The following is a 26,431-nucleotide window of genomic DNA, read 5'->3' on the forward strand; positions in this document are numbered from 1 at the left end:
CCAGACGTGGTTTAAATATCAAATTCCCAATTAAATACTTTAAAATTATGTTTGAGATTTGAGTCTGTTCAAAATGACTAACCCTACTAAAAGTGTTTTAATCTCATCTTGGAGCACAGCAATAAAACGTTTTAATACTCTCCCTTTGCCATGAGGACTTCATTTTGCGGTGTTTTGGTGTGGTATGCTTTTTAAATCTCTACAGCTGTTATCTCTTTTCTCGTACATCAGGCTGACAGCGGTGAGGATAATGGCCTGTGATGAAGAGGTGTGTGTGGCTGAGAGATAAAGAGTTAAACGTGTCCGGCCTCCGCGGCTGTGATTGGCCCGCAGCTGCAGCGCAGGGACGGACAACAAGCCTCCGCTGTATGCGCTCTGTGGAAAAGTCACTTGGTGGACGAAGCGGACTATACAGACAACACAGAGATTTCAAACATTAGCTTAAAATACTTTTGTTGTGTTTCATGGAAATATCCGGTTTTATTCCGCCTCTGAATCCGTTATTTTATGTAGGAGACAGCGGCGTCCTGCACCGTTAGAGGTCGGTGAAAAGTCGACCACTGTCACTTTTGATTCATGGGCTCAACGCGGACTTCAGTTAAAAACATTTCTGTCAAGAGCCTGACAAGAGGTTGACTTCATTCATTGAATTGACAGGTATGTTATCGACATATTAATGCTAACCTTTCCTCCATTTTGTTGTAAAATGTTTTATTTGAATGCTTACCCGAACTACAAGTGAGCAGCATCAGTGTTCCTGTGAGGAAAGATTAACAAACTAAAACTGAAGTTCACATAAAGTTTTATTGAAGTCGGGTAGCTCTTTGAATATTCAGCCAACATATAAATAATTTCTTAACTTTATAAGGACCTTAAAAGTATGTGGACCCCTGTAAAAAGTCCAAGATAGACCCCAAAACTGCTTCACTGTTGGACAAAATAATCACTGTCACATTATGTCATGGCGTTTACGTTTCGATAATTTATTGTTATGGATTTACGATACACTTTCATGTATAGAAATGAACTACAATTATTTTTGGGTTCATTTTAGACCCGTTACGGATTGCAAAAAGTCACAGGAGTCTGGAAAAAAAGTACCGCAAAAAACTTTGTCCAATAAAGTTCCTCCAAAAACTTTGTCCAGCCAGAAAAAGGGGTTTATTGACATGAAAATCCAGTTGCAATTTATAATAGGCCTACATGTATTGATACTTATTATGTGTGTCATGATGTTTTATAAGTGTTGCAGTATATGTTTTAAATCATACTATGAAATGGCTTTCACAACAAAGATTATTTTTCCTACATCCTCTGATAGCCCCATGGAGAATAATGTGCATATGTCACTGTGACCATGTGTCTTTCAGATTTAGGGGACATGAAGTTATCTTTGGACAGCATGGGCTTCCTGAATGTTGTGCTGTTCATCTTCGAGGTTGTTTTACTGACCAACTGCGCAAGAGGTAAGAGACTTTCCTCATAAATGTTTCTTTCTTTTCTTACTAGTATTGCATGTTTCAAAGCTGGATGTGAACACCACATTCATAGCTCATTATAACTCAAGTTGACTGGCCGGTTACTTGTGAGCATGAAGAAAGTCTCAGTAGGCCCTTAATGTTTTCGCACCGAGAAGACGGAAAACTAGGAACTCAAAAATCTCTAAACATGGCCCAAAATCAACACTGGGCAGGGGAATGAGAGAGGGCAAGCCAACCCCCTACCCCTGGTTTGTGTGTGTTTCAGTCATGGCCGAATGTGTGTGTGTGCACATTCACTAAAGCTAAACCAAACAAACATCATCCATCAGCTTCCCAGGGTGAAAGAACACAAGTCAATGTAAGAGTCCAACTCCCTCTGCTGTCCAAGGGACTGTCTCACTTCTATGTGTGTGTGTGTGTGTGGGGGGGGGGGGGGACCTCAGTCTGACCACAATTCACTGCAGTGTGTATTGTGCCAGTACCAATACTTTTCTTTATAAAGACAACTTACAGTAAGCTTGTCAACAGGTCATGAACAACTGTCGAGGCAATTTCTATGATTTCATCCACCATCACTGGCTATTGAACCGTGTCTGATGCAATCCAGCGGCATGAGTCAAAGACCGAGCCAAAACTTGAAACTATTACTTTAATGAAAGAAATCTGAAAGCCAGACACATTTCCCTGGAAGATCACAAGCTGGTACAACAAGCAGGCTCCATAGCGCTGTCTTTCTTCTCCTGCTCAGCATGGGAGTGAATTCAAGAGGCGTCTGATGGCTACAATACCTGCATGTGGCTATCAGGGCTCAAGGTAGAGGACGCAGGAGGGGGTTTGACGGCAGTTTAGAGGGGGAGATTAGATCTGTGGGTCTGCAGACAATGCCTTATTCACAGCGTGGCAGCCATACCTTCACGGCAAAACTAAACCAAAAGTAAACAAGACGTGAGGGCTAAATAAGATTAGACAGGCAATTTTGTATGTTTACAGATGAACAGATATCAGTGGAGGTCCAATGCATGTAAACTGAATTAATGGCAGTCAAAAGGAAGAATTCACAGCCTGTTTTTTCAGTTTCCCTGAAAGTGATTGCATATGCACAGGCAGATAGACACATCAGAAAATATGTAGTTGGCAGTGAGATGATTTTGAATGATGCCTGACGTAACAGTGAAGTGTAAATATTCTCCCTCCAGCAGCAGCAGCAGCAGCAGCAGCAGCAGAAAAAATACAGTGAGCTCTGTGTGACAGTCCAAATGCAACAGCTTGACTCTGACAACCTCTTAAATACAGTCGGGGGTTTGACTCGAAACTTGTGCAGTTATAGTGCAGCTGAAGCCAGGAAAGCTGTAAAACTCTTCCTGTACAATTTAACAATGCATGATGACATCTTTGACAACTGTAAATGAAATTATAAAAGACAGGCCCCTGCTGACTTGTGTGTGAAACAGTAAAAGAAAATGGGAAGTGTTACTTAACAAACATTTCAAACCACTCACCAGAAGACAGTGAGTTTGGGTGAATGACTTTAAGCCTGTTGCTGTCAGTCATCTGGCGACATCTGACCCCGGACCCCCTGCCCACACACACACGCACATATGGACCCTCCCTCTCTCCACTGCCACAACTTTGCGACTGGCCAAGCAAGAATTATTCCCTAAGACCCCCCCTCGAGGAACCCCTGCACTTCCTCCATCCCAGTGCCTTCTTTCCTCCCCCTCTGGTGTCGGGCCACCCCCAGCAGCTGGAGGAGGTGCTCAGTGATGTGTCCCAGCAGAGCTCTAATGTGGTGACAGGCCCGGGGACCACTGGGCTCCTCTAACTGAGGAATGCAGCAGCCTGGACATATGGATCTGCAGAAATGCACCCTGAGAGAAACACAGAGGCACCAGGTGCCTAACAATGAACACACACTCACACTCACTGAATGGTTCTGTTCTGATGCGTTGTTAATTAGAAACAGGCATCCAGTACAGTGTGTTTTTGTGCATGTATGTGACTTTTATTTTGCTTCACCTCTGCAACCCCCTTGGAAAGTATACATTTTTATAGGAGAGTTACATCATGGTTTCATAACAAGAAGGTACAATGAGATAAATTGTATGCCAAAGGCTTTTAAAATCACAAGGGTATTTGGCTCCCAGACAGTTTTCCACTTCCTTAAACCATAATGAGGCTAGTTTCTCAGTAACCAAATGCCCCAAAGTCCTCTTATGTTTTAAATAGCTCCTGAATAGTAAGAAAGTGTAAAAAGTGGTTTTATGGCTTCTGAGCTAAGCTGTTTTTTTTTTCTTTTGAGAATTTAGCATGACTGTGTTTAATACAATCCATCCCAAACACACTTCAATGCTCCATTCAGAGTTTTAGAAATAAAATCAGTTCCATGATAGGCGTAGCTTTTTATTAGCCCACTCAAGTAAAGTAAAACATTTCTACTTCACCAAGTGACTGTTCAACACATCACCTCCAATTTTCTCTTTTGCAAAGCAGACACTTTCTGCCACCCTTCTTACACACGTCCCCCTTCTTTTCCCCTGCTTCTCTTTGCATTTCCTCCCATTTATTACCAGTGTAAAGTCGAAGGAAGTAAGTTAAGTTAATGTGCTGTCGTTAAAACAAGGCATGAGCTGACCTTTAATCCCACCCAGCCTTTCTCAGCCTGGCGTTGCCCCTATTTGCTGAGTCTGGGTCCATTTGTGGAGAACAATGGATGGATTATTACATGCAGTGGTCCCCCAGGTTGGACAGGGCAGCAGTAATTAATTTTAAACACTCCTCATCCATCCCCGTAGACTGTAGACATCTATTAGAGCTCACAGTAGACGAGGGACTCTCTTTACTGAGGCGCTGCCGTTTAGAGGTGCGTGAGAAGAAGTTACGAGAGCGAATGGGTGCCGCTTTCGTGCGTCTGAATAAATGCGTGTGTTTTATTAAGCAGGCTGAAATTACCCTGAGAACAGTCATGATAATGAGACATCCAAGGAGCACAGGGCAATTTAGAAAACCTCAGAGGTATACCAACAACTCAACAACCCCGCTCAACCTCCTATTCCTCCACGCCAGGTGGAAATAATATTCCTCCCGCTACGATCCCCCTGTTTCTATTACGGAAATAATGCTACCGCCATGCTAGCAATCCACGCTCCTCATCTATCAGCGCACAACGCTGACCTGGCCGGTTCAGGAGGATACATTCATGGAGAGGAATGTGTCAGACTTCACCCCTCCGAGGGGAAAGAAAGGAAAGGGCTGTAGCTGTGATAAGTAGTCATAATGGAGGTCAGTTGGTGTTTACTTTAGCAGGGTCATATAATCCCTGTGAGCAACACTCCCCTCATTGACTGACTTTAATGGCCTCTTCAATTAGCATTCATGTGGAGTTTCAACAAGGTATTGTCCGCTTTCTGTGTTTGTCATTTCCAGCTATATGCTAATGCTTCAATGCACAGGAGGAGAATTTAGTTTTCTAAATCATATCAAGGTCCGTGTGTGTACAATGCTCATTAGTCTGTTTGGGCAGTTGGCTCTGGGAGTGTTTTCAGACCACACACACTCTTCCTGCTTGCTGAATGGATTTGGGGTCAGTTAAATAGAATTCCTTTTGCTCTCATTAACCTGCCCCAAAACCCATGGAGCTGCCTAGAAAGAGCCTTATGGAGGAGCCAGGCAAACTCCATCCTGATGATAAATTACTGTAGACTTCTCTGACTCCATACATCTTATTTCACAGATGTGTGAATGAATTTACATCTGTTTTGGTGATGACACAGGACGTTGTTAGACTCCACAGTTCAGGCTGCTGTGTTACACCCTTGGATGGAGATTGGACTGAGCAACTGGAAGGGGGCCTATGGGGGGGCTCAGTGTCCGCCTTGCTGGAACCTTACAAGTGACCTTACAATAACATTTCAGCCCCACAGTGGGAAGTGTTTGTCTTGCGTAACCCCTCTTTCTAGGCTTGCTTCATTTCTCCAGTCTGCTCTGTTTTCTCTTTTTCTTTTGAGAAGTCATGGAGAGAGAGACACCCCCCCCCCCACACACACACACACCACCCTCCTCCTCCTTCTCCTCCTTCTCCCACCTCACTGTTTTGTGCTCCACAGCTGTTCACTGAGTTACTTTTGTGAAAGGATGAGATTGCTCCTCTTTCACCCTCAGCAGGTTTTGTTTTCCTGTTGACTTTAGCTTGTAGATTTAAGGTTTGGACCATGAGGCGGCATGTAGCTGCAGGCAGGACGTGCAGAAATTGAAACTTTTCACTTTTTGCGTCATCTGCATGCTCATTGGACTTAAACAACCTTGGGAAAAATCGACAAAAATGTACCGTGACAACCATTCGTCATGTCAGGAAAACACATCTATACTGTATTGGTGAGATGGGGGCCTTTAGGATGTTGCTTAGACTGAGCAGGTTGGGACAGGCTCAACAGTTGTCATTGTGATGTGAGTGAATAAAAGGCATATTTTAACTGCAGAAATATTATCTGCCCCATCTTACTGTATGCGCTTGTTTGCTGTACTTGCCACAGCCTGCTTGAATGGGTTCTACTGACTTATCAAGATCCCAAATCAGGCAGAAAGGAGGTGCCTGATGCATATAACGTTAAGATGAACTTCCTGTGTTTTCTTTTTTACTTCTTTGTGCTTTCAAGTCTTTCATAGTTATCTTTCTGTTTAGGATTTGGGATGCAGCTTTATGATAGTCTTCTTTATATTCTGATATCAGGCGTCATGGATTATCCAAGTTTTTCGCTTTGTTTTTCTGCCATCTCCAGCTCTCCGGGGGTTTCATTAGAAGTCCCTTGTTGTTCTGAAGCACATACGCACGCATGCACGCACGCACGCACGCACGCACGCACGCTCGCTCACACACACGCACACATATGCACGCACGCTCACACGCACGCTCACACACACACACACACACACACACACACACACACACACACACACACACACACACACACACACACACACACACACACACACACACACACACACACACACCGCCTTTCTGCATTTAAAAGGTTGATTGAAAGTTATGGTGGTGGCAACAGAGATGGCTGGCTGATCCTGAAGAAAGCCGAGCCAGGGGATGGCTGGGATAACGAGCTCTGAATGAGGCCTCCACTGCCATCGACACACACCCCCGGACCCTCCTTCCAGCTTCTTCCATCCTCCCCTCCTCAGTCTCCCCCTTTCTCAGTTCACCTCCGATGAGCTTCAATAAGACCCCACATGGCTTTGTGGCTTTTTCACTTCCACTTTGTTTTTCATTAGCGATTCTTTTGAGTGACCTCGGAAATTCTTTGTGCTTTGTACCCATTGATTGTGGTTAAAAAGAGTCTGGTCCGGGCGATCGCTTGTCACAGTTCGTCAAAATAGAAGTTTTCATTCCAAGTGGATAGGCTGTCAGGATGGAATTTGTTTGCACCCGTTTCCAGGAGCAGTCTCTCTCAACGCTGAAGGTGAGGCAGCGAGGCTAAGAGGCCCTGGTTTTTTATTCAGGGGACCTCTGTAATGAATGGAAAAATACAGTCCCTACTTTGACTCAAAGAGCGGAATGGGACAAGGGAGGAAAATTCATTTCAGGAGCAAAGAGTATAATCTGTCATATTTTATAGCAGAGCTACTGCTGTCCCAGACTGGAATTCTGCACCATGCAGTGAAACTGATTTGATTTCCTCATGCATAGGGATGTGAGTTTGGCCTGGGATCAGCCCGCAGCCTGGATGTACTTGGAGTTAGAGGCTTGGCAGATGGGGGCACTGCTTCATTTATACAGTTATTTTGTGTCTAGATTCAATATTAACTCAACCAAGTGTTCTTTTTGTTTATTTTTAGAGCATGTTAGCAGCTAGCCTCTAGGGATGGCATCGCGGGCATGTCTGCGGGTTCTTCGGTCAGTTCCACTTTGGTCAAGACTGAAATATCTCAACAACTATTTGATGGATTTTCATGAAATGTGGTGATCCTTTGGCGTTTCCTGTAAAGCCACCATGAGTTTGACAGTTGTGGTTCAGAGTGAAATATCTTGACAACTATATGATGGATTGCCTTGAAATTTGGTGGAGATATTCAAGGCCTCTCGATGTTGAATGACTTTGAGGCTTCTCTGACTTTTCTTTCTACACCTTGAGTGCGGCCAAACTTTTCAGTTCTTCAGGGAAATGTGTCACTTCTAATAAAGGGATTTAATGATGTGACAGCAGATTATTCTGGTCATCAGCCGCCTGTTCCTGTGCAGGTCACCTTGCTTAAAGGACTGTGAAGCTCAGAGTGGACAGTTGATTGAAACTAAGAGAGAGACAGTACGACTGGCAGACAGCGATGGATAGAGGGCAGTGACCTTTGTATGGCCGAGTGGTAAGGTGAACTGGGAACGCACTGAACAAATTGTCGCAGTGAAAGGGCGAGTACCACATCGTAATGACAGGCTCAACAGCTCCACGTCGACAGATTGATTTCAGACAATATTCCTGGATTGTCAAGAGGCCCCATTGCTGTCAGTGAGAGCTTTGCCAGTTCCTCCACCCCGTCCGTCTGTCTCGCGTTGCCTCTCCCCCCTTTCTCCCGCTCTGTCTCGTCTCTGTCTCGCCCGCCTTTCTCTTTCCCTCACCCACTACTCTCCTAGCCTCTCCCTCCCTCCTGCTACAGTCTGAATCACTCCATTCTGCCCAAACACTCCTGCTACATCGCAGTCTGTCAATGGCCCTCTCCTGAAAAGACCTTGTTGACAAAGGCGCTGGTGTAAAGCGCTTCCCAGTGTCATGGAGATTGGCTGATCCTCAGACTGTACGCCGGTGTAGGGTTCCTGGAGACGGAGAAATAAGGGGCACTCAGTGCTGGGTTGGCCATCATCATCGTCATCATCACACAGATGTGACCGCAACACACAAAGACACACACACACTGGTCCACTGGTGACAGCATGTCTGGGTTATAACGTCTTGTTTACAGCCTCTGTGCTTCCCCGCCAGTCAGTACAACAGCAGACCAACGCAGAGCAACGGTGGCTTTCCTGAAAAAGACATCTGTATCTCATTCTGCACCTTCAGACTGGACTCCGACTGTGTCAGCCGTACACAAGGAGCCCAGTGCAGGTTGGGTAGTTTTTTTCCCACAGTGGAATGCAGGAGGTATAAAGAAGGAGGAAGTGTGGAAGCAGGGAGTGGAAGGATGCTACTCGCTGTTGACTGATGGAGCCCACAAAACAACATAAACAGAGTTCTTGTTATGAAGACACGCTGGAACATACCATCAGGGTTTATTGTCCAGTAAGCATGCTCTGGAGCAGTGGTTCTCATGGTTTTGGAAAAAAGCAATGATTGCTTGTGTCCCATTGTCAGTTGTATTTGTACACTATATGGGATAAGAGCCAAAACGTTGGTTGTACCAATTAAAAAGGGCCCATAAAACAGAGGAAGCTGGGATCAAATGCTTGCCTGACCTGATTTAGGTCAACTTTTAGATCCTTGTTAACACTTTACATTAGTGACGTGATGTGGCTATTTTCTCAGATGAGAAAATGTTCTTAAACAAAATCTTCTTTTAAAAACATTTTATTGGCCCTGAGGGTATCTGCATCATCTCAATAAAAAAAAAATCTATATTTGATCCATTTTTTGGGGCCTGAGTAGGGAAAATGTTTCAGCTATTCATGATGAAATCAAAGATAAGTACCAAAGTGTTTTGTCTTTTAAGACCCTTACTATGAAACACTGTCTCCTTGTCTTTATATGGGGGATTATTACATGCTTTAGGGGTGGTACCTATTCAGTACTTCTCAAGGAAAGATACTATATCAATTTCACGATCTAAGACCTTTGAGATTTACTGTGGGATCAATGTGAGGGTCCTACATCCTATATCTGAAACCTCTGGATGTGAGAAACATCTATGGGAAACAGTTGAATAATAAGGTGCATAAATGTTTTTTTTTTTTACTGCTTTCCCATTCTGCTGATTGTCTCCCCTCAGGAAAGATGTTTGGCACCACTGCTCTGCAGGAGGGAGTATGTGGTTGAATCCTTATCTACAGTTAGGGTTTTAATCTTGGACCGACTTTGTTTTCTGTGGCACGAGGACTACAATATAAACTTTCTGTCTAAACTTCCCTTCCTCTCTGTGTTTGTGAGACAGAATAGGAGACAATGCACAGGCGGTCCTGAGAAGCCAAGCATGTGTGAGCGTTCACACAATGTTCCTTTCAGTGCCAAGTGGTGGGCCCATCTCCAAACACACGAGACAGACAGTAACAAGCAGGTGCCCGGCTATGTGCTGCAGAGAGAGAGGTCTGTTTGAGTGTGTCATGTGGCCGAGGCTGAGCCCGGGCCAGGGAGTGGGGTGTGAGATTGTTGGGATTCCTGGTTACTGCCGCCTGGGCCCACCTAATCCCCCTTCTCTCCCCCATGCAGCCCTCCTCTCCTTTTAAACCGTGTGTTAAAGGAGGCCTCTCTGCCATCTTAGCCTCTGCTCCCTGCCACTCTCTAAATCAACCATCCTCTGTTTAACCCTCACCCTACTCCCCTCTCTGTCCTTGGCTTCATTTTCTTTCTCTCCCCTCCTCTGACCCCTCTTTCTCTGTCTCTGTCTGTCACTCTATCTGGCCTTTCTCTGCCTTCCCAGCCTCCCTCCTGTTGCCTCTCCCTTGATAAGTGGCCCTAAGCACACACTCAGCCCCTGTGTGTGCACCGGGCCTTAGCCTAATGGAGTGAGATAAAGCGACTAGAGTGCCACTCACTGTGCGCTCTTTCTGAAGGGGCAGGACCACAGAATTACCAACTCAAATTTGCATGAAATGTTATGCCACTGAATTAGTTTGTGAGTGTATTGACTAAGAATATTATTGTATTTTCACGGACTGATTGAAGGTTGTTCAAGATTTAAGATGTTTATTGCTACTCTAGGAGTGTGGAACACTTTTACTAGGAGGCTCAATTTGAAGTAGTCAATATAACGACAACATTAATATGCAATTCAAAATATCAGTTTGTCCTAACCAATTGATCACATAGTTTTTGCAGGAAATGTTTGTTTTTTTCTAAATCTCTGTCAGACCATAGATACAATATTTCCTCTACAATTTTCGTATTTGTTAATTTTTTTGCAGTTTGTTAAAATAATAAAACTAAATAGTTAACATTAACATGCTCTTGTTTTGGCCATGTCTTTCTTTTCCTTTAAAGGAAACATACTCCAGAAAGAGATAACAAGCTCACAATAGCTGTGAAAATGCATTGACATGCATCCCTGCATTCATGCATTCACACAAAACGTTTGTAACATCATTTAGTGTTGTTTTAGTTTTATGTTTACATTTAGGAAATATAAAATATTGCTATTCCCTTTGGGAAACACAAGGAAAACAACAAAAAAGAACTGAAACAGAAGAATGAACCACACTCTTTCACTCAAACCAATGTAGACAATAATAGTAAATGAAGTACTGGCACATTTTAGAAGACTCCTAACTAGTAAGATTACTACTCATTATTACCAAACATATTAAAAAGGTTTTAGAGAAAATACCTTACTCTCTGTGGTTCAGTGGTAGGGGTAAAGACATTTGAAAAGCAGGCTTTAAACTTTTCCACAGCAACTCGTATGTAATATCCCGTTATAAAACAAAATGGGCACTTTGTAAACATTATATGAAAGGCTTCTATTAATCCAACTTAATGACTTTTTCCATAATGACTCCGTACTTTTCCAGGCTTGCGGAAGTATGGAAAAGTATGGAATCCTTAAGGGAAAACCTGAATGAAAAGGGGCTCTTCATATAATCACACTATCAGTCACTTTTGAGATGGAATATTTCTCCAAGGAGCGGGATTTAGCTACCTGGATCTTTATGCGTCTCAGATTATTCAGTAGTTACACAAACAATACGCACACCAGCTAAATATATGGATTTTTAAAGTTTTGTTAATCAGTGTTTTATTTTAATAAAGGGTGGTGGTTTATTAGCACGTTAGCAGAGGCTGTTTCAGGGAAGTTGGATGCCCTTTGTTTAAATTATATTCAGAAACATTTAAATGTCTCCCCAGTGAATTGACGAACAAACTGAGTTGTAATGGTTGTAGCTACAGATGACAGTTGTAAGGGTTTTACAAGAAACACACACACATGCTGCTTCTCTCCAACAGAGGCAGCTGGGACCGGGAGAAGGCAGTCAAGTTTAATGAAATATAGAAGCTTAGAGTTCAAAGGCTCCACAGTAGGGCCTGTCAAGGGTAGGCCGCGTGATGGAGATGTTTCCAGAAGCTTTATGACGTTGGAGTAATTTCTCCCTGCTTCTTTCCTGTTCTTTTGATGAGGGTTCGGAAGGAGCCTGTTGTTCGGGGGGCCATTAGTAAAGGAAGCAGATTCCCTGCAAGCAGGCAGCAACGATATTCTAGTGATTCAGCTTTAATGAGATGGATCGACTGGAGCATCTTATTCTCTCCCCCTCTTTCTTTATATACCACCCTCTCCTGCTGTTTCTCTGGTCCCTCATGTCACCCAATAGCTCCTCCTGTACCATTCCCACCAGCGAAGCAGTTGCTATTCAGCCCACATCAGATGGTGCTGAAGAAAGAGCTATTGTCCCTGCTGGTCCTACCCTGCTCTTATCTATTGATTGGAAAGCCGAGAGGGGAAAATAAGCGGTATTGATTACCACGCTGGGTGAAGGAGCTGGGCAGGACGTCTGGTAAGAAAAGACGGCATTCTTCACCCCTGGCTGCCCCGCTGCTGTCAGAACAGCCTCCACAGCCACTCCACGTACCCCGGCCCCTCTCACCCCGGCACTGCCACTGCCTCCCCCTCTCTTGCCTCCCCTCACCTCACCTCCTTTCTTGATTTGCCAAGGTGGTTTCCCCCCTTCCTCTCTTTCTCTCTCACTGTTTTATGCTGATTTTTATCTTTGCTTGTGAAATGTATAGCTGAGTGCAGGCTCTGAACAGAAGCTCTGGCCTTTCACACACTCCCCGAGCTGCGGAGTCTTGCCTCACCTTTGCCTCCAAACCGACCCCTCCAGTCTCAAGTAAAGTCACCGACTCTGGATTTGGTTTCCAGCTTTCATGTCGTTTTTGGTGCTTTTTATTTCCTTCCCTCCTGTGTTCCTTGAACTCAACTTACTTTCTCTCCAGTCATTGTGTTGATTTTTACTATACAAGTAGTATACAAGTGCTCCTGAGGTTTTAAGAGCTGCATGATAGAATATTTCCCTGGAAGCACAGGCTCCATTAAACTTCCTCTCTCATGTTGGAGGTCTGTCCGCTCTTGTACGGTCTGCTGAGCTCTCACAGTGCTGCTGAGGAGGAGGAAGCATTCTCCAGCTTCTATCTGTCTCTCTGCCTCTTATCCTTTATGTAAATACTGCATATTGAAGACACATTCACTCAGATCAGTGTTTATCCAAGTAATGAATCAGTCTGGCACGGTGCAAAAGCCTTTTGATGCACAAGACATTTTTGCAGTTGGCTAGAGATCAAGGACTGAATCCTTTTTATTAGAACATGTTTTAAGTGTTGTTTGAAAAACTATATCCTGTGCAGGGCAGACGGTGTTGCGTGCATTATCAAGTTGTTCTCATTGCGGTTGGTTAAGTTCCAGGTGTTCACTATAAGAGCGGCTGTCAGCAGCAAAGCCAGCCCTTTATTGACATGTTTGCAATGACTAGAAAGACCAAAGCACTCTGTATGGGAAGAAGAATGCATTTTAACGTCATTACAAATCAATACACAATTACATTATACTTCTGGCAATCTTTGTAGTGTGTTATTCTTTCTTCGGAAAACATTTCCCTCCATGGAGGCCTGCACGTCAGATCAACAGTTTATTAACCCGCTCACAAGGTTCTGAAAAATGTCTATATTTAGTCTGAATCACAAGAATGCCTCCTATTGAATGTGCCCCTTTCTCTTAAAATAATCCATCACCAAATTGAGAAAAGAAAAACAGAGCTAATTCCGAGAGTCGCCAGGCCTCCTCCTCCTCTTCCTGCGCTATGAAAGATCCCATTCAGTCATGGAGCTTGGCTATAATAAGGAGCGCCGTACCAACACTGAAATACGGGAAAGCCCATGTGGTCGTGTGTATCATTTTCCATTTACATGCCAGATTACAATTCTAGCAATTTCAGTAAATACCCCACTCACCTGTTTGTCATAATTTGGTAAGATTTCAATTCAGCAACACCTTGGTAGAGTACCACAATGCTTAGTTCAGCTGCCTAAGGTGGCCTCAGAAGATCAAATCTAAAACAGCATCTTACAATCAAGCCGATAAGGCAACAAATTCTCTCAGAATTTGTATTTTTTTACAGAGGGCCTCTGTGTGGTAGTTTCCGAGCTTTCAACTCCAAGGTTAAAAGAACCTGTCCTTGAGAAGGAGGTGGAGGTTGGAGGAGAGTCCCTATTGAAGAAAGGATTGTGGTCATGCACACAGCACAAATACTGATTAAGTTACTCAGACGGTGTCCTTGATTTCAGCACCTCTTCAAGCCTTGTTTTTCAAAAGGACTTCAAAGGTTTTCTAAGAGATGGAGGGAGGAAATCATTTGTTGCACATACCTTGGACTTGGAGCAAAATCAAAAAAAAATCAGGAGATGTACTAAATGACCAAACTTCAAGATAACATAGACCTTTATCACAATGAAAGAAACAGTTATTAGATACACTGTACCAAAGGTTAAGTTTGCAGTAAGTGCTAGATGTCCTGCAGTGCAGAAATATTTTGTAGTGCAGCCTTTTCTGTCTTTCAGTAATCTTTGTTTGACAGAAGACGTTTCTATGCTGGGTCAATGTGCTTTGGCATTTTGCTTTAGTTAAATCTTTGAAATGAATCAGGCCTTGTTTTTTTGCGTGTCAATTAATCCACTAGAGGCACATGGCTAAGTGGCTTGCGGGACCATAAGTCAAGAGAGATAACTGAAGCCCTTTTGTTCGAGATTTGGCAGAAATTTATTTTTGTTTTTACAAGGCGTTTCAGTCTTTCAGGATCAATTCAGTCCAAATGAGCTCCCGCAGCACCGAGCCAAGGCTGTGACCAGTCTGTGTTGTTAAAGCAGAGACTGCAGCTAAACACTGAGAGCCTCTGTTCAGCTGTCCTGGTAGCAGAGGAGTGAGATATGGGCCAGCTGACAACAGCCAAAAAGACTGTGGTCGCGTTTTCTCCACAGACATAAACAATGACACTTCCAATTTCCTGTGCATGCTGCGGACCAGGAAAGGCCTTTCACAGAGAGGAAGGAAAACTCTGAGTTTGTGTGTGTTTTCATGCATGACTGAGAAAAACATAGAAACAAAAAAGGAAGGAGGTTTCCTTGGTTTTACCCTCAAGTGGCGCTTTTTTTCCAATCAGTTCTGTGCCATGACATATAAATCCTAACTAGTTTTGAGAAAATATGAGTGAGTCCAGCTTTTTCAGCATTAAAGGTCACCGGCCCAGCAGTCCAGATGTTGTACCTGCAGCCTAAATACATCTGCTGGCAATATGAAGAATATAACAGCCAGATGGACTGACCTGTGTCGCCTCCCCCACTGCAGCCCCATCAGTATAATGATCGTTTGTTTACCATGTGTGAAATGCAGCAAAGGAATGTGAGTGTGTGTGTGTGTGTGTGTGTTTGAGCGTGTGTATATGTTTCAGGAGAGGCCATGTGTACTTACCCCCCTCCCCATTGTTTTTACTGCTACCAGGCCGGCCATTTGTTCTGAGGCACGGACTGTGTACTTTTGAAGGCTGCTGCAGCTATAGGGTTCTGTTGTATTACCTCCCCCTCTTTCACTCACCCTATCTCCTGTTTCTCTTCCATGTCTAGTCTGCTCAGTAATTCTGGGTTTTGTTTGGTTTTTGGTTGTGGGGTTAGTTGAACGAGCAGCGGCGCAGGCCTCCTAACACCATCACAGGGTGTTTCTGCCCGCTCCACTTCACCAGATCTGAGGGAGCAGACCTGAGCCAATTAAGCACAGGGAGAACAGGCTGCTGTCCGTCTCTCTGCGACCCGCCCCCCTCATCGCTTTGATCTCTTGCACGCAAAACCAGAGCCAGAACACTTTACCCTCTTTGTGCAGGCAGTGGACGGCTGGGCTTGTCCAATTATTACAATCTGGTTTCAACATTTCTGGCTAATCAGACAAAAAGAAGACAAATGACCTCTATTTCATTCCATCTGCCCACATCCGGGCTGTTTTTAGTCGGGGAAATCAGGGTACTTTATTTAATTTTTCTTCCAATACGGTTTTGTGAGCCAAGCAGCTCTGGTGTTTAAAACATTATTTCTGCAGTGTAACGTGGTTCAAAAAAATGTGGTTATATATTTTAAAATGTTGGATATGAAAGAGGCGCCACTCTGACTAAAACTAAAACTTACAATGGCTACTTCATCCTCAATCATGCTTATTTCATCAAGTCATGTTCACAGTGACCTGCCTAATATTCTTACCCCATTGTTTTGCCAGCCACTTATTGGTAAGGTAAGCGAAAACCAAATTGTACTCCTAAATACTGAAGTGCTTTCCAATGGGGACCTCAATGTAAAGTGGTATAAATACGATTTTCTTGATCTGGGAAAAGGAAAAAAAAATGGATAAAAAATTCAGTCTTGACCTTAAAACAGCAGTTGGTAAAACCATTTCACTGTTGGGTCTTTCAACAGCTGTTGTGAAGCTTTCCTTGATCTTCATTAGCAGATGGAGTTTTCCAGATGTCATGAAAGTGCACATAGATGTTCAAATTTCCTTTCCTATGTGAACTTAATGGACTTCTTCCATTTTAGCCTAAACTTTAAGATCAAAGCCAGTAAACAGCTACTGAATCCAGTTTTTGGTGAGATTTTTTCATCACCCAATTAGTTATTTTGGTTGAAAATATGTTCCTAACTTTTCTTGGGAATCACCCTTTGACTGAACTGGTCACAACTGGAAGAAGTAATACCTGTAAAAACCTGCAAAGCTAAAAAAAGGCCAATAATTGGTTTTACAGACTTCCCCATTTCCGTGTGTCCTCAGGTCCTCCGAGGGTGTCTGAAAAAGTCGCTCACAGACAAATGGCTCGGCTCGGAAGCAACATCAAGCTGCCCTGCCCGGTGGAAGGAGACCCTCCGCCCCTCATAATGTGGACCAAAGATGGCCGCAACATCCACAGCGGCTGGATCCGTTTCCGTATCCTCCGCATGGGCCTGAAGATCAAGGAGGTGGAGGCGGACGACACAGGGACTTACATCTGCAAAGCCACCAACGGCTTTGGGAGCGTTAACATCAACTACACCCTCATCGTCATCGGTGAGTGCAGGGGCCGCTGTGTCTATCACATTAGAGACATCGTATCACCTGTTGCTCTGCAGGGTCCTGAGATGAGATCATCCAGGGTCATAAAATATGTCACTGTTGTTAAAAATTCAAGCTTCGATTCAGCATCTATAAAACATGAAGTCACCTGTCGGGTAACTCAAACCAGCCGTGAGTCAATCCCCTGATTCGTACGGATGGACTGCATCATCTTTTGCTGTTCTGAAGCCGTATTTATTACACTTTCCTGCTGGCTAAAAAAAAATCTCACAACACTTCAACTTTTTAGAGTCAGCATTGCTCACAGAGGTCGAGGTCTGAAACAAGTGGATTTGTAGAGCTTTAGCGCTTGATCCCCTCTTCTATTGTATGTGTTGCAGCCCCTACCTCTCCCTGCCCAAAGTCAACAGCGGCATGGGATATTGTTTCATACTACTTCATCCTCCGCGACTCAAATGGATCTCAAGCTCTTCCCTTTCCTCAGGCTACACTCTGTGGAGGCAGGAGGTCTGCAGCTCCACAATAACAAACACATTCAGAGTAATAGTGGCGGTCTGTCTTCGGACTCTCACACAGCTTTTGAGCGGGGCCTGGAGGATTGGGCCACGGTTTGACCCAGTGTGTTACTCGTTTGTTCATACAGTGCTTTCCCTCTGCGCTACAGCAGAACATGATGAATGAGCGGAGTGGAGCGTGAAGGCTGTGTTTAGTGTAATTACTCTAAGATGCCTAATTAGGGCCGAGTCTCTGCGCGCTCTCTCTTCCTGTCTCTCTCGGCAGCTTGCTCTTGTGATAGCCAGTCTGCAGAAGAAGAGCCATAATCAGGCAGATGTGGAAAAACAGTGCCTGTGCTTTCTGTAGTAAAGCATGCTCCTGAGATGGGAATAGTCTGGACCAAAGTTTATTTTAGGGTCCCCTCAATATGAAATTGCCAGTGAGTTCAAAGAGAGGGTGTCTGCTGATTGTGCTAAAATGAAAGGCTGGAGATGAAGGCACGCAGCCAGCCATAATGCCAAGGTTCATACGACAGTGGGGCTATATAGTATCAAAGTCAGGCGTGGCTATGTCTGTGTCTGTGTTGCACATAAAGGGCATCCGGAGTGTGTATGTGCGCTAAACATATGTTGAGTAACGCACGCCAAATCAATCATGGGATGGATGACAACCAACATGTCAATTTCATAGTTTCAAGCTCTGTTGATTGGACGCTGTCACCATCCCTGGTGCATTATGACGGGATGTGGAAAGTTAATTTAGATTATTTCAAGTGGGAAGTGGAGAGAATAGAAACTAAAGGGCAGCCTCACAGCGTCAATTATTGCTGCAACAATATACATTGCTATAATTCATAGGGTGTATGTGTAAAATAATAGTAAAAACTAACCTGTTTCAGTCTTTATACAGACCTAATGGTACTTACAAATCTATAAGGGGTCAACTAGAATGTTTACACTTATTATTCAGTTCAATTTAATGGATTATATTAACCAAAGTAATAGAGATGACTTGTGGGACATTCTTAAAGGTCTTTGTTAGCTGAGAAAGAGTTTGTGAAATCATAAGCAAAATATCTTCTAAATAAATACAGTACATGCACATGGAACTTGTTTCACAGATCAAATCCTGATTTGAAGTCGGGGGAAATTATATTGTTAAATTAAAGCCATTAATCTCAGTGATAGATCACTTTCCCCCTGTGTGTGTGTCAATGTTACAGATTATTTGTCTATTTTGGCTTCTGCTGCAGCGCGGAGAAGAGAGAAAGACAGTGAGAGACTGCTGTGATCTGAATCCCTGGCAGTTTAGTTCAACCTGTCTGCGTACGTTGCTCCCACCTGGTCATTATGTTTGAAAAAATCTCATGGAAATATTTCAGAGTGTTTTGGCCCTTTATGGAGTTACCTAGAGACTCTTCTGGCCTTACTCTTGATCCTGATTTGGTTTGTTCCAATTCGTAGTTGTCCTCTAAGTGCGTCACACACTGACTGTAGAATCTCAGCAGCCAGCCACTCCCCCCCCTCCCCTCTTTCTTCTTTCTTGTCCATCATCCCATTAGGCCCTGGCGAGCATCACAAGAGGGTTTGTTTTTCTAGATAATTGTTCAATCAGGGCTGCATTGCATTCTGGGTGCCTTTTTGCCACAAAGATTACGGGGCCTCATTGTCAAAATACTTCCAGGATTGGAGTAATACAGTCTGCATTTATCATGAGCAACACTTTCCATTCACATTAAATCCCCTAATTGTTAGCCATTTGCATTTAGTTGCATGCAGTTCGCTGCACTGACCTGCTGGGAGGCCTCTTTAAAAGATCAGAGCAGAGAGATTATTTATTTTAAATGCCCTAAATGGAGGGTGACTCCCAGCATAGCTCCACACACGGTATCTATCATGTCAGTTTATTATTTGTACTGGATTACATAGTGAAGAAGTAAGAGAAGAGACTGCAGTCTGTAGTGCTGGTCAGGGGGGACAGGTCGATGAAATCATGGCAGCTGTTCAAGTTCAAGACCTAAAGTCGGGGGAGCAGAACTTTTTAAACTTCGCCTGAGATCCAGCAGAGAATCCAAGACGGTAAGATAAAGAGACAGCGAAGACGTGAAGTGAGATTGGAACTGAAAGAGTGAAGGGTTTTGTAGCAGGGTGATGTAAGGAGGAGGGGGGGGGGCGTCCACTTGGAGAGATATCCCTCCTCCCATCTGCCAGTGGACTGCCTGTCCTCCCCTGAGCTATCTGAAGAATCTGGTCAGTCAGTGCAACATGGCGCCTCCTCAATCCCTCCAGCTGGCTGTTTGGGCCCTGTTTGGGGTGGTCTCTTGACAACTGGCCCCATCACCTCCCAGCGCACCCCCCCCCCCCCCCCCCCCCCCTCTCCAGGACAGACCAATGCATGCAGCAACCTCAGCTGCTCAGTTTACAGCAGAATGCACATTAGCATTAACATGGGATTGTCATATTAACGTTTACAGGATTGGATTTTAATGTTTATGTCGGCTCAGATAATATATCACGAGGCTAACGCAGCGCTGGCGGCGCTTGTAATTCTACATGGAGGTTTTGGCTTTCGTAGCACATTTTTCATCTCGCTCCTCTCTGGAGACGCTGTTGGATAAACTGCCCTGTGTTTGACTGATCACATGTGGAAGCTGCTTGGAGATTTCCAGAGTGTGTTGCAAGGCCACTGTGCATAACTTTCCCTTGACATTACACTGTCCCCAATAACATCTGGAGCTCATTGTGACCTCCAATCATCTGGCCTCTTCCTGTGATTCAGCTGGCACAGAGGCTAGCACAGAGAGTGTGTAGTGACCTGTTTCCTGTGGCTGGATTTGTGAATGAAGTGGGAGGGGACGGCGTCTCAACACTGCAGAGAGACCATGAATGGATTGAAGTTGTATGGAAGGAGGCTGATTGCATTTTAAACAATTGAATTCCTTTTCTTGCATAAGCATGAATGTGAATCATGAGTGATTGAATTTCCGTTTGCCTTTCTTTGATTTCATACAGTGCATCAACCATGAGGATTTTTGTTTGATTACCTTAAGAAGTTGCAGCTCTTACTTATTTTCCAGTACACTAGAACATGTCTCTCATACATTAAGAAGCCTCTCAGTCACCTCCTTTTTTGTTTTGTTTTTATTTTCAGCCAAAAGTATCATCATATGGCAGCTATGCAATGTTCCACCCCGCCCCGTCTGCAGTCTAGTGAGCCTATATAGTGTAAAGACAATAGTGGCAAGGGATAGCTTTAACAGGACACACATATAAAGGGCACCATTGTTCCCTAGAATTGCCTAAAAGTAGAGAGGAAATAGATTCAGGAAAAAAAAAAATCCAAAAGAAAACCCCGGCAGTGTGGGACTGTGTTCTGTTTGGATTGGGAGGTTCAGGAACCAGGAGGAATGTGGAGAGCCTAAGTGAGCAACAGAGAAATATTTCTTCCAGCACAGGCTGTTTTAAAGGAATGGGTTATTATAGTTGGCCAGTTAAAGCCCTTCAAATAGCCATGACATCATGGCTGGGCTTGGTGCTGCAGGGGACAAACAAAGGAGGGTTTGTACCCAGAGAACCCCGGAGAGCTTTGAGGGTTTCGGGGGGACTCGGCGGGAGGAACAACGACGGGGTTAGAAGTCACATCTGGCCTATTTACCTGACCCAATCAAACCCTGAGAGGGAATCAAGTGTGCCAAACTACATCTAGAAAAACCCAACTTGAGGCTGCTCTGAACTGGAAATCCAAAAGAGGTACAAAAGGTGCAGAACTGGCTGGTAGTTTTCCATTGAGCAGCATAGAGCTCACCTCTGATATTGTGTCTATACTTCCCTTGTCTTTAGGTTTACTACAAACGCCAGGAGTACTATGTCTAATGTGAAGTGACTTCTCAGGAGTATCATATAACATCATTTAACAGCAGCCCTATTTTAATAATAACCTGTTTGATGTCTCTTCTTGCACAGAGTAGCAGATACTGGCGGGGAACGCGATTTGCTCGGTTAATTCATCAACGCTTAACTCGAAAAGTCCATATGCATCACAAACCATCGATTAGGTTTCACTCATTATATTTGCTCTAAGCCCTGTCTTAGCCCCGCTGCATGATGTCAACCAATGACATAAACTCCACAGCTGTCTCCTGAAACTGGGCTTATGAAAACTGATCATATTACTTCCAAATGCTCCAGAGAATGACCCGAGCATGCACCCCGCTCAGAGGAGCCTATCTATAAATGCAAAATTTACTCAAATGGAGCCAAGAACGCTTTGCTGTGACTGTGTAGTGCTGGGTCAGCACCATAGGAGCTGTGATGGTGACACTGTTAACAATTAAGAACCGGACTGTATCAATTAATGAACACAGGCTTTAAAAGCAGCACTTTACCCACGATACGCACAATCCCATGCGGCAAGATTTCCTTTATCTTCACTATGAAATTGCTCCTGGCTGTTTCCTTTGGTCCTCAGCTGTTCACTGACTGTTGTCCTGCTGTGTTTACAGATGACTCGGGTTCCGATAAAACCAGACCTGGTGCAGCTGATGGAGCCCAGTCTAACCTGGGTACTGATGGCTTGGCAGAAAAACTTGGTAAGATTTTAATTCATTTTGCAAACCTTTCTGTGTGTCTTTAGGATTGTATTTTTCCTCTTTCAACTCACTATCCACTGCTGAGATATGAAACTAAGTAGTTCCTCTTCTGTCCATTACAGTGCGTCCCCGCTTCTCTCAGCCTGCTAAAATGAGGAAACGTGTGATAGCTCGACCCGTCGGCAGCTCGGTGCGGCTCAAGTGCACGGCCAGTGGAAACCCTCGACCGGACATCGTGTGGCTGAAGGACGACAGGCCGCTGACGGAGCAGGAGGTCGGAGAAGGCCGTCAGAAGAAGTGGACTCTGAGTCTGAAAAACTTGACCCCGGAGCACAGCGGCAAATACACCTGCAGGGTCTCCAATCGGGCCGGAGAAATCAACGCTACGTATAAAGTAGAGGTCATACGTGAGTATCCCACATTGGTATTTGATTCTTGATATTAGGACCTCTTTAAAACTGAACTGGTTTATTCTTCCAAGAGTCTTATAAATATACAAAAACACACCACACTCGTTAACCTACATATTTTACAGCACACAAAAACCAACAGAGAGGCTGAGCTGCACGCATACCAAACATATTCACCTTCAGGTATAAATGCTAACAGATGAGGCAGAGGTTATTCATTTACTTGATTACTGCTGTTTGTATGAATAACTTTTGTGATCTTTTATACATTGCTGCGGGGAAATTAAAACAACGTAATACCTGTAATTGTGGTTCTGATTCTAACCGAGGAAAGACTGTAACCTTTGAAAAAATCTTCTCTCTGATCTACCTACGCCTGACGTCTGATTGCGATCAGCAGGACTTATTCATATCCTTGCTGCCTGGATGGACGTGCTTGTGTAATCATGGATATGAGAAGCATATTGAGGAAGCAGGCTCCAGACTGAGGGCTTGTGCCCTGGTGTTTGCATAGGGGGAGAGGGGGAGAGAGAGAGAGGGGGGGGGGGGGGGGAGAGAGGGGGAGAGGGAGAGAGAAAGAGGGGGGGAGGGAGAGAGGGAGAGAGAGAGAGAGAGAGAGGGGGAGAGAGAGGGAGAGAGAGGGAGAGAGCGAGAGAGAGCGAGAGAGAGAGAGAGAGAGAGACTGTTTAACTCCGAGACCCTCCAACCAATCTGGAGCAGATTAAAGCCCAGCTGTCTGCCAGACCAACTGCCCCCCCCCCCCTTCCCATGAGAAATGTGTGCTGTACAACTTGGAGCAAAGAAAGAGAGGAAACTAATCACACATACTTCTTGTGTTACATGTGGTATTCCTCCCTCTCTGTCAATTATAAGGCCTGAGCCCACGGCTAATAAGGGACTGGACAACTAAGACCTTTACTAGACATGTCAAAAACGGTCTGTGTGTTTGACAGTTTATTCTCTGTGTTCCTGCAGAGAGGACCAACTCCAAGCCTGTTTTGACCGGCACTCACCCGGTCAACACAACGGTAGACTACGGAGGCACCACGTCGTTCCAGTGCAAAGTGAGGAGCGACGTGAAGCCGGTTATTCAGTGGCTCAAACGCGTGGAGTCGCACGAGGAGAGCCGCTACAACTCCACCATCGAGGTGGGGGACCACCGGTTCGTGGTGCTGCCCATGGGGGAGGTGTGGTCGCGACCCGACGGCTCCTACCTCAACAAGCTGCTCATTACTCGTGCCAAGGAGGAGGACGCTGGCATGTACATCTGCTTAGGCGCCAACACCATGGGCTACAGCTTCCGCAGCGCCTTCCTCACTGTGCTGCCAGGTAAGGCCCCGGGAACGTTTGGTTACAGTGTTACCCTCACAAACACTGCAGAGCAACAAATCAGCAGCGAGGGAAAGGATCTGTGCTGTTAGTTTGTGTATTTTATGTGAATGTTTATTTGAAGGAATCTGCCTTAGTGGATATAACACAAAAACACAAGAGGAACATCCAACTGACATGAAAGTATCAGTGAGGACAGATGCCAACAGAGCAATGTTAACAATCACAGATGTTGTGTGTCTGTTTTATTTCAGTTTTTGATTGGGTTATTTTTCACTGGATAAATGAAAACCTGTCAGATTAAATATGCAGTCAAGCTATACAATCCTGGTTCTTTTGGGTTGAGTTTTTCATTGTTTTGTAGGACATTTTTGTTAAAAAAATAAAAAATACATTACTTTTTCAGCTTTATATCATTGTATATCCAACATATTTGATTTGACAAAGTCCACTGACTAGCTGATTGCAGAACATCTCACGGTGTTCCTCAGTCAACACGTGACATTAGGATAGAATCCATCTCGGTAAAATGGGTTTAAGCTAAATGCTAAATACTGTTTTTGGTTATTTATCAATTTAGATTGATTTGGTTTTAGTTGCTAAAAATAGCAATGTCTGCCTTAAATTGAATATAATGGAACTAGATTGGTTGTGGTAATTGTAGTTCAAATATTACAGCTCAACAGCAATGTCTCTTTTTTAGAAATCATTAGCCGGTTACTCGATAAGCCAAAAGCCATCTCTGACCATTATATTTGAGAAAAGGCAGACATCTTTAGTGCCCATTTTCAAACCCTTGGCAACTCATACCAAACCCTTTAGATTGAAACATGGCGCTACAGCTTAGAGGAAATGTATGTATTTTTGATTTCAGTATGAACTGTTCCTTTGAGCATTTCAGCTGTGCAAAAAAACAACCCTTGGCAACAATGAAGAGTTATAAACCTGTTCTGATTTTATTTTGCCCTTCTTCTTTTTGCAGACACGAAGCCTCCCATCATGCCTATGTTCTCTCCGACCTCCAGCTCCCTCCCCTGGCCCGTCATCATCGGCATCCCTGCTGGAATAGTGTTCATCTTTGGCACGGTGCTGCTGTGGTTCTGCCAGAGCAGAAAGCACTGTCCCCCTCCCTCCGCTGCAGCTGCTCCTGCACAGGTCCTGCAGCAGAGCTCCCACCGGCTGCCGTACCGAGAGAGGGACCGAGGCTGCGTGGCTGCGTCCTCCAGCTCCTGCAGCCCGGAGAAAGACTGCATGAGCTCCATGAACTATGAGGAGTACCTGGCACAGCAGCAGCTCCTCCTCGCACAGGGAGGACCAACAATCCCCCCTAAAATCTACCCCAAAATCTACACTGACATTCACACGCACACCCACTCCCACGTGGACGGGAAAGTACATCAGCATCAACACATTCATTTTCAGTGTTAGCCTTGGTGCCAGACATCCCCCACCATCAGCTCCAGTATCTCAGAGGGACAATGAGCTCTGGGACTGAACAGCGGCTCCCTAACACTGGGCATTACTCTTTAAAGACTCTCCACGTAGCTGGAGAGTGTGCATGAGGACAAAAAAACAGTGGCCAGTAACACATCCCTTGTGTTTTTACATCCAAACTTCCATATTTGGTGCTTATTTGTGACCTATCAGATTCTCACACCACTAAGAATCCATTAATCCTTGTTGTGCACTTAATACAAAAAGGACAAGGACATTTTTGCGTGTGAGTTTAATCGCAGCTTTTCACACCAGCTGAAAGGTTTTGCATTTTCCTACTTGAGGTGTAGCTGAAAATGGAGGTGAGGTTTTACCTTTCACCGATTCAGCTGTTGGAGCGTAGAGGCTCCGTAAGTTCTGCCTGGTAAAGAAGATGAAAATGGTACTCAAGATTTACAAAAGGGCTTGGTTTTGTGCCCTACTCAGGTCGTCCTTTTGTTTGTTAAAGATGCATAATGTTTCAAAAGCTGACCACTATCCTTTTTATTACCTTTCTTCATCCCTTCCTTTATTCTCTGGTAAAAGTGAGAGTAGACTAGAGTTTTTAAATCGCACGCACACCTTAGCTCGGACTTGAAGGGATGGAATAATTGTGATTCCATGTTAACTAAAATAATGTTCATCATTTAATCTTTTTTAATGGTAGGTTTACATCTAGCATGTCGACACAAACCAGCAGAGGATGCCACCTGCTCCACCCAGTGTATGAAGCTTTAGTCATTTTATAATCAAGTTGAGTCATGAATATTTAATTTATTTTGCTAAAAAAAAAATGTATCAAAGTTTATTTTTCAGAATAAGGCATTTTACATATCTATGTAATGTTATTAAAGTATACTGTTGTGTATAGTACATTTGAGTCTCCAAGTTTAATCACATTTATTTCATGCCGATATTTTTGACAATCTTTTTATGATGTATTCTGTTCAAAAACAAAAATCATATATAAAAAAAGAATTTGATAGTTTCATTAAATGGCCTGAAAACAACAAGTTACATGCCTCAGGAAGATCAATGCCCTTTTAATTTAAATATCGGTATATACACTTTAGAAAAAGGCGTAAAGTCCTGGTGAATACGATCAGTGATTACGTGTCCTGAACATGAGAGTCGGGTACAGACAGGTCAGCTTTCCTCCTTTGAGCAAGTGTCTACTGTGGGTGACACAGAGGGCAGCCAGCAGAGGGAGAGACGCTGCTGTGAAGAATGAGTGGATAGACACAAGAGCAGCCTCACACAGTCCTCCTTTTTAGATGAGTGATGGCCCCTGCAAGACTACACCGAGTGACCAGCATCTTTTTCCCCCATTTAAGAGACTCGACCCTCTCCGCCTGCCCCCTGGTCCGCACTACCACCTC

The 26,431-nt window shown here is 44.2% G+C and overlaps 1 protein-coding gene across 2 annotated transcripts; it reads left to right on the forward strand.

Moving 5' to 3' along the window:
• The first annotated feature begins 384 nt into the window (after nt 1-384).
• Nucleotides 385-25,925, forward strand: LOC134881654 (fibroblast growth factor receptor-like 1). 2 transcript variants are annotated; one of them, XM_063909163.1, is made up of 7 exons: nt 385-657; nt 1,371-1,466; nt 16,479-16,751; nt 21,754-21,840; nt 21,963-22,247; nt 23,226-23,579; nt 24,562-25,925. In XM_063909163.1, exons 2-7 carry the CDS (start codon nt 1,382-1,384, stop codon nt 25,005-25,007), a joined length of 1,530 nt encoding a protein of 509 aa, XP_063765233.1. In that variant the 5' UTR covers nt 385-657; nt 1,371-1,381; the 3' UTR covers nt 25,008-25,925. The 2 variants fall into 2 exon arrangements, with proteins under 2 accessions (XP_063765233.1, XP_063765234.1); XM_063909164.1 differs by lacking the exon at nt 16,479-16,751.
• Nucleotides 25,926-26,431: the final 506 nt, after the last annotated feature.

Source organism: Eleginops maclovinus, chromosome 19 (assembly GCF_036324505.1).
Source record: "Eleginops maclovinus isolate JMC-PN-2008 ecotype Puerto Natales chromosome 19, JC_Emac_rtc_rv5, whole genome shotgun sequence".
In the NCBI taxonomy this organism is placed as follows: Eukaryota; Metazoa; Chordata; class Actinopteri; order Perciformes; family Eleginopidae; genus Eleginops; species Eleginops maclovinus.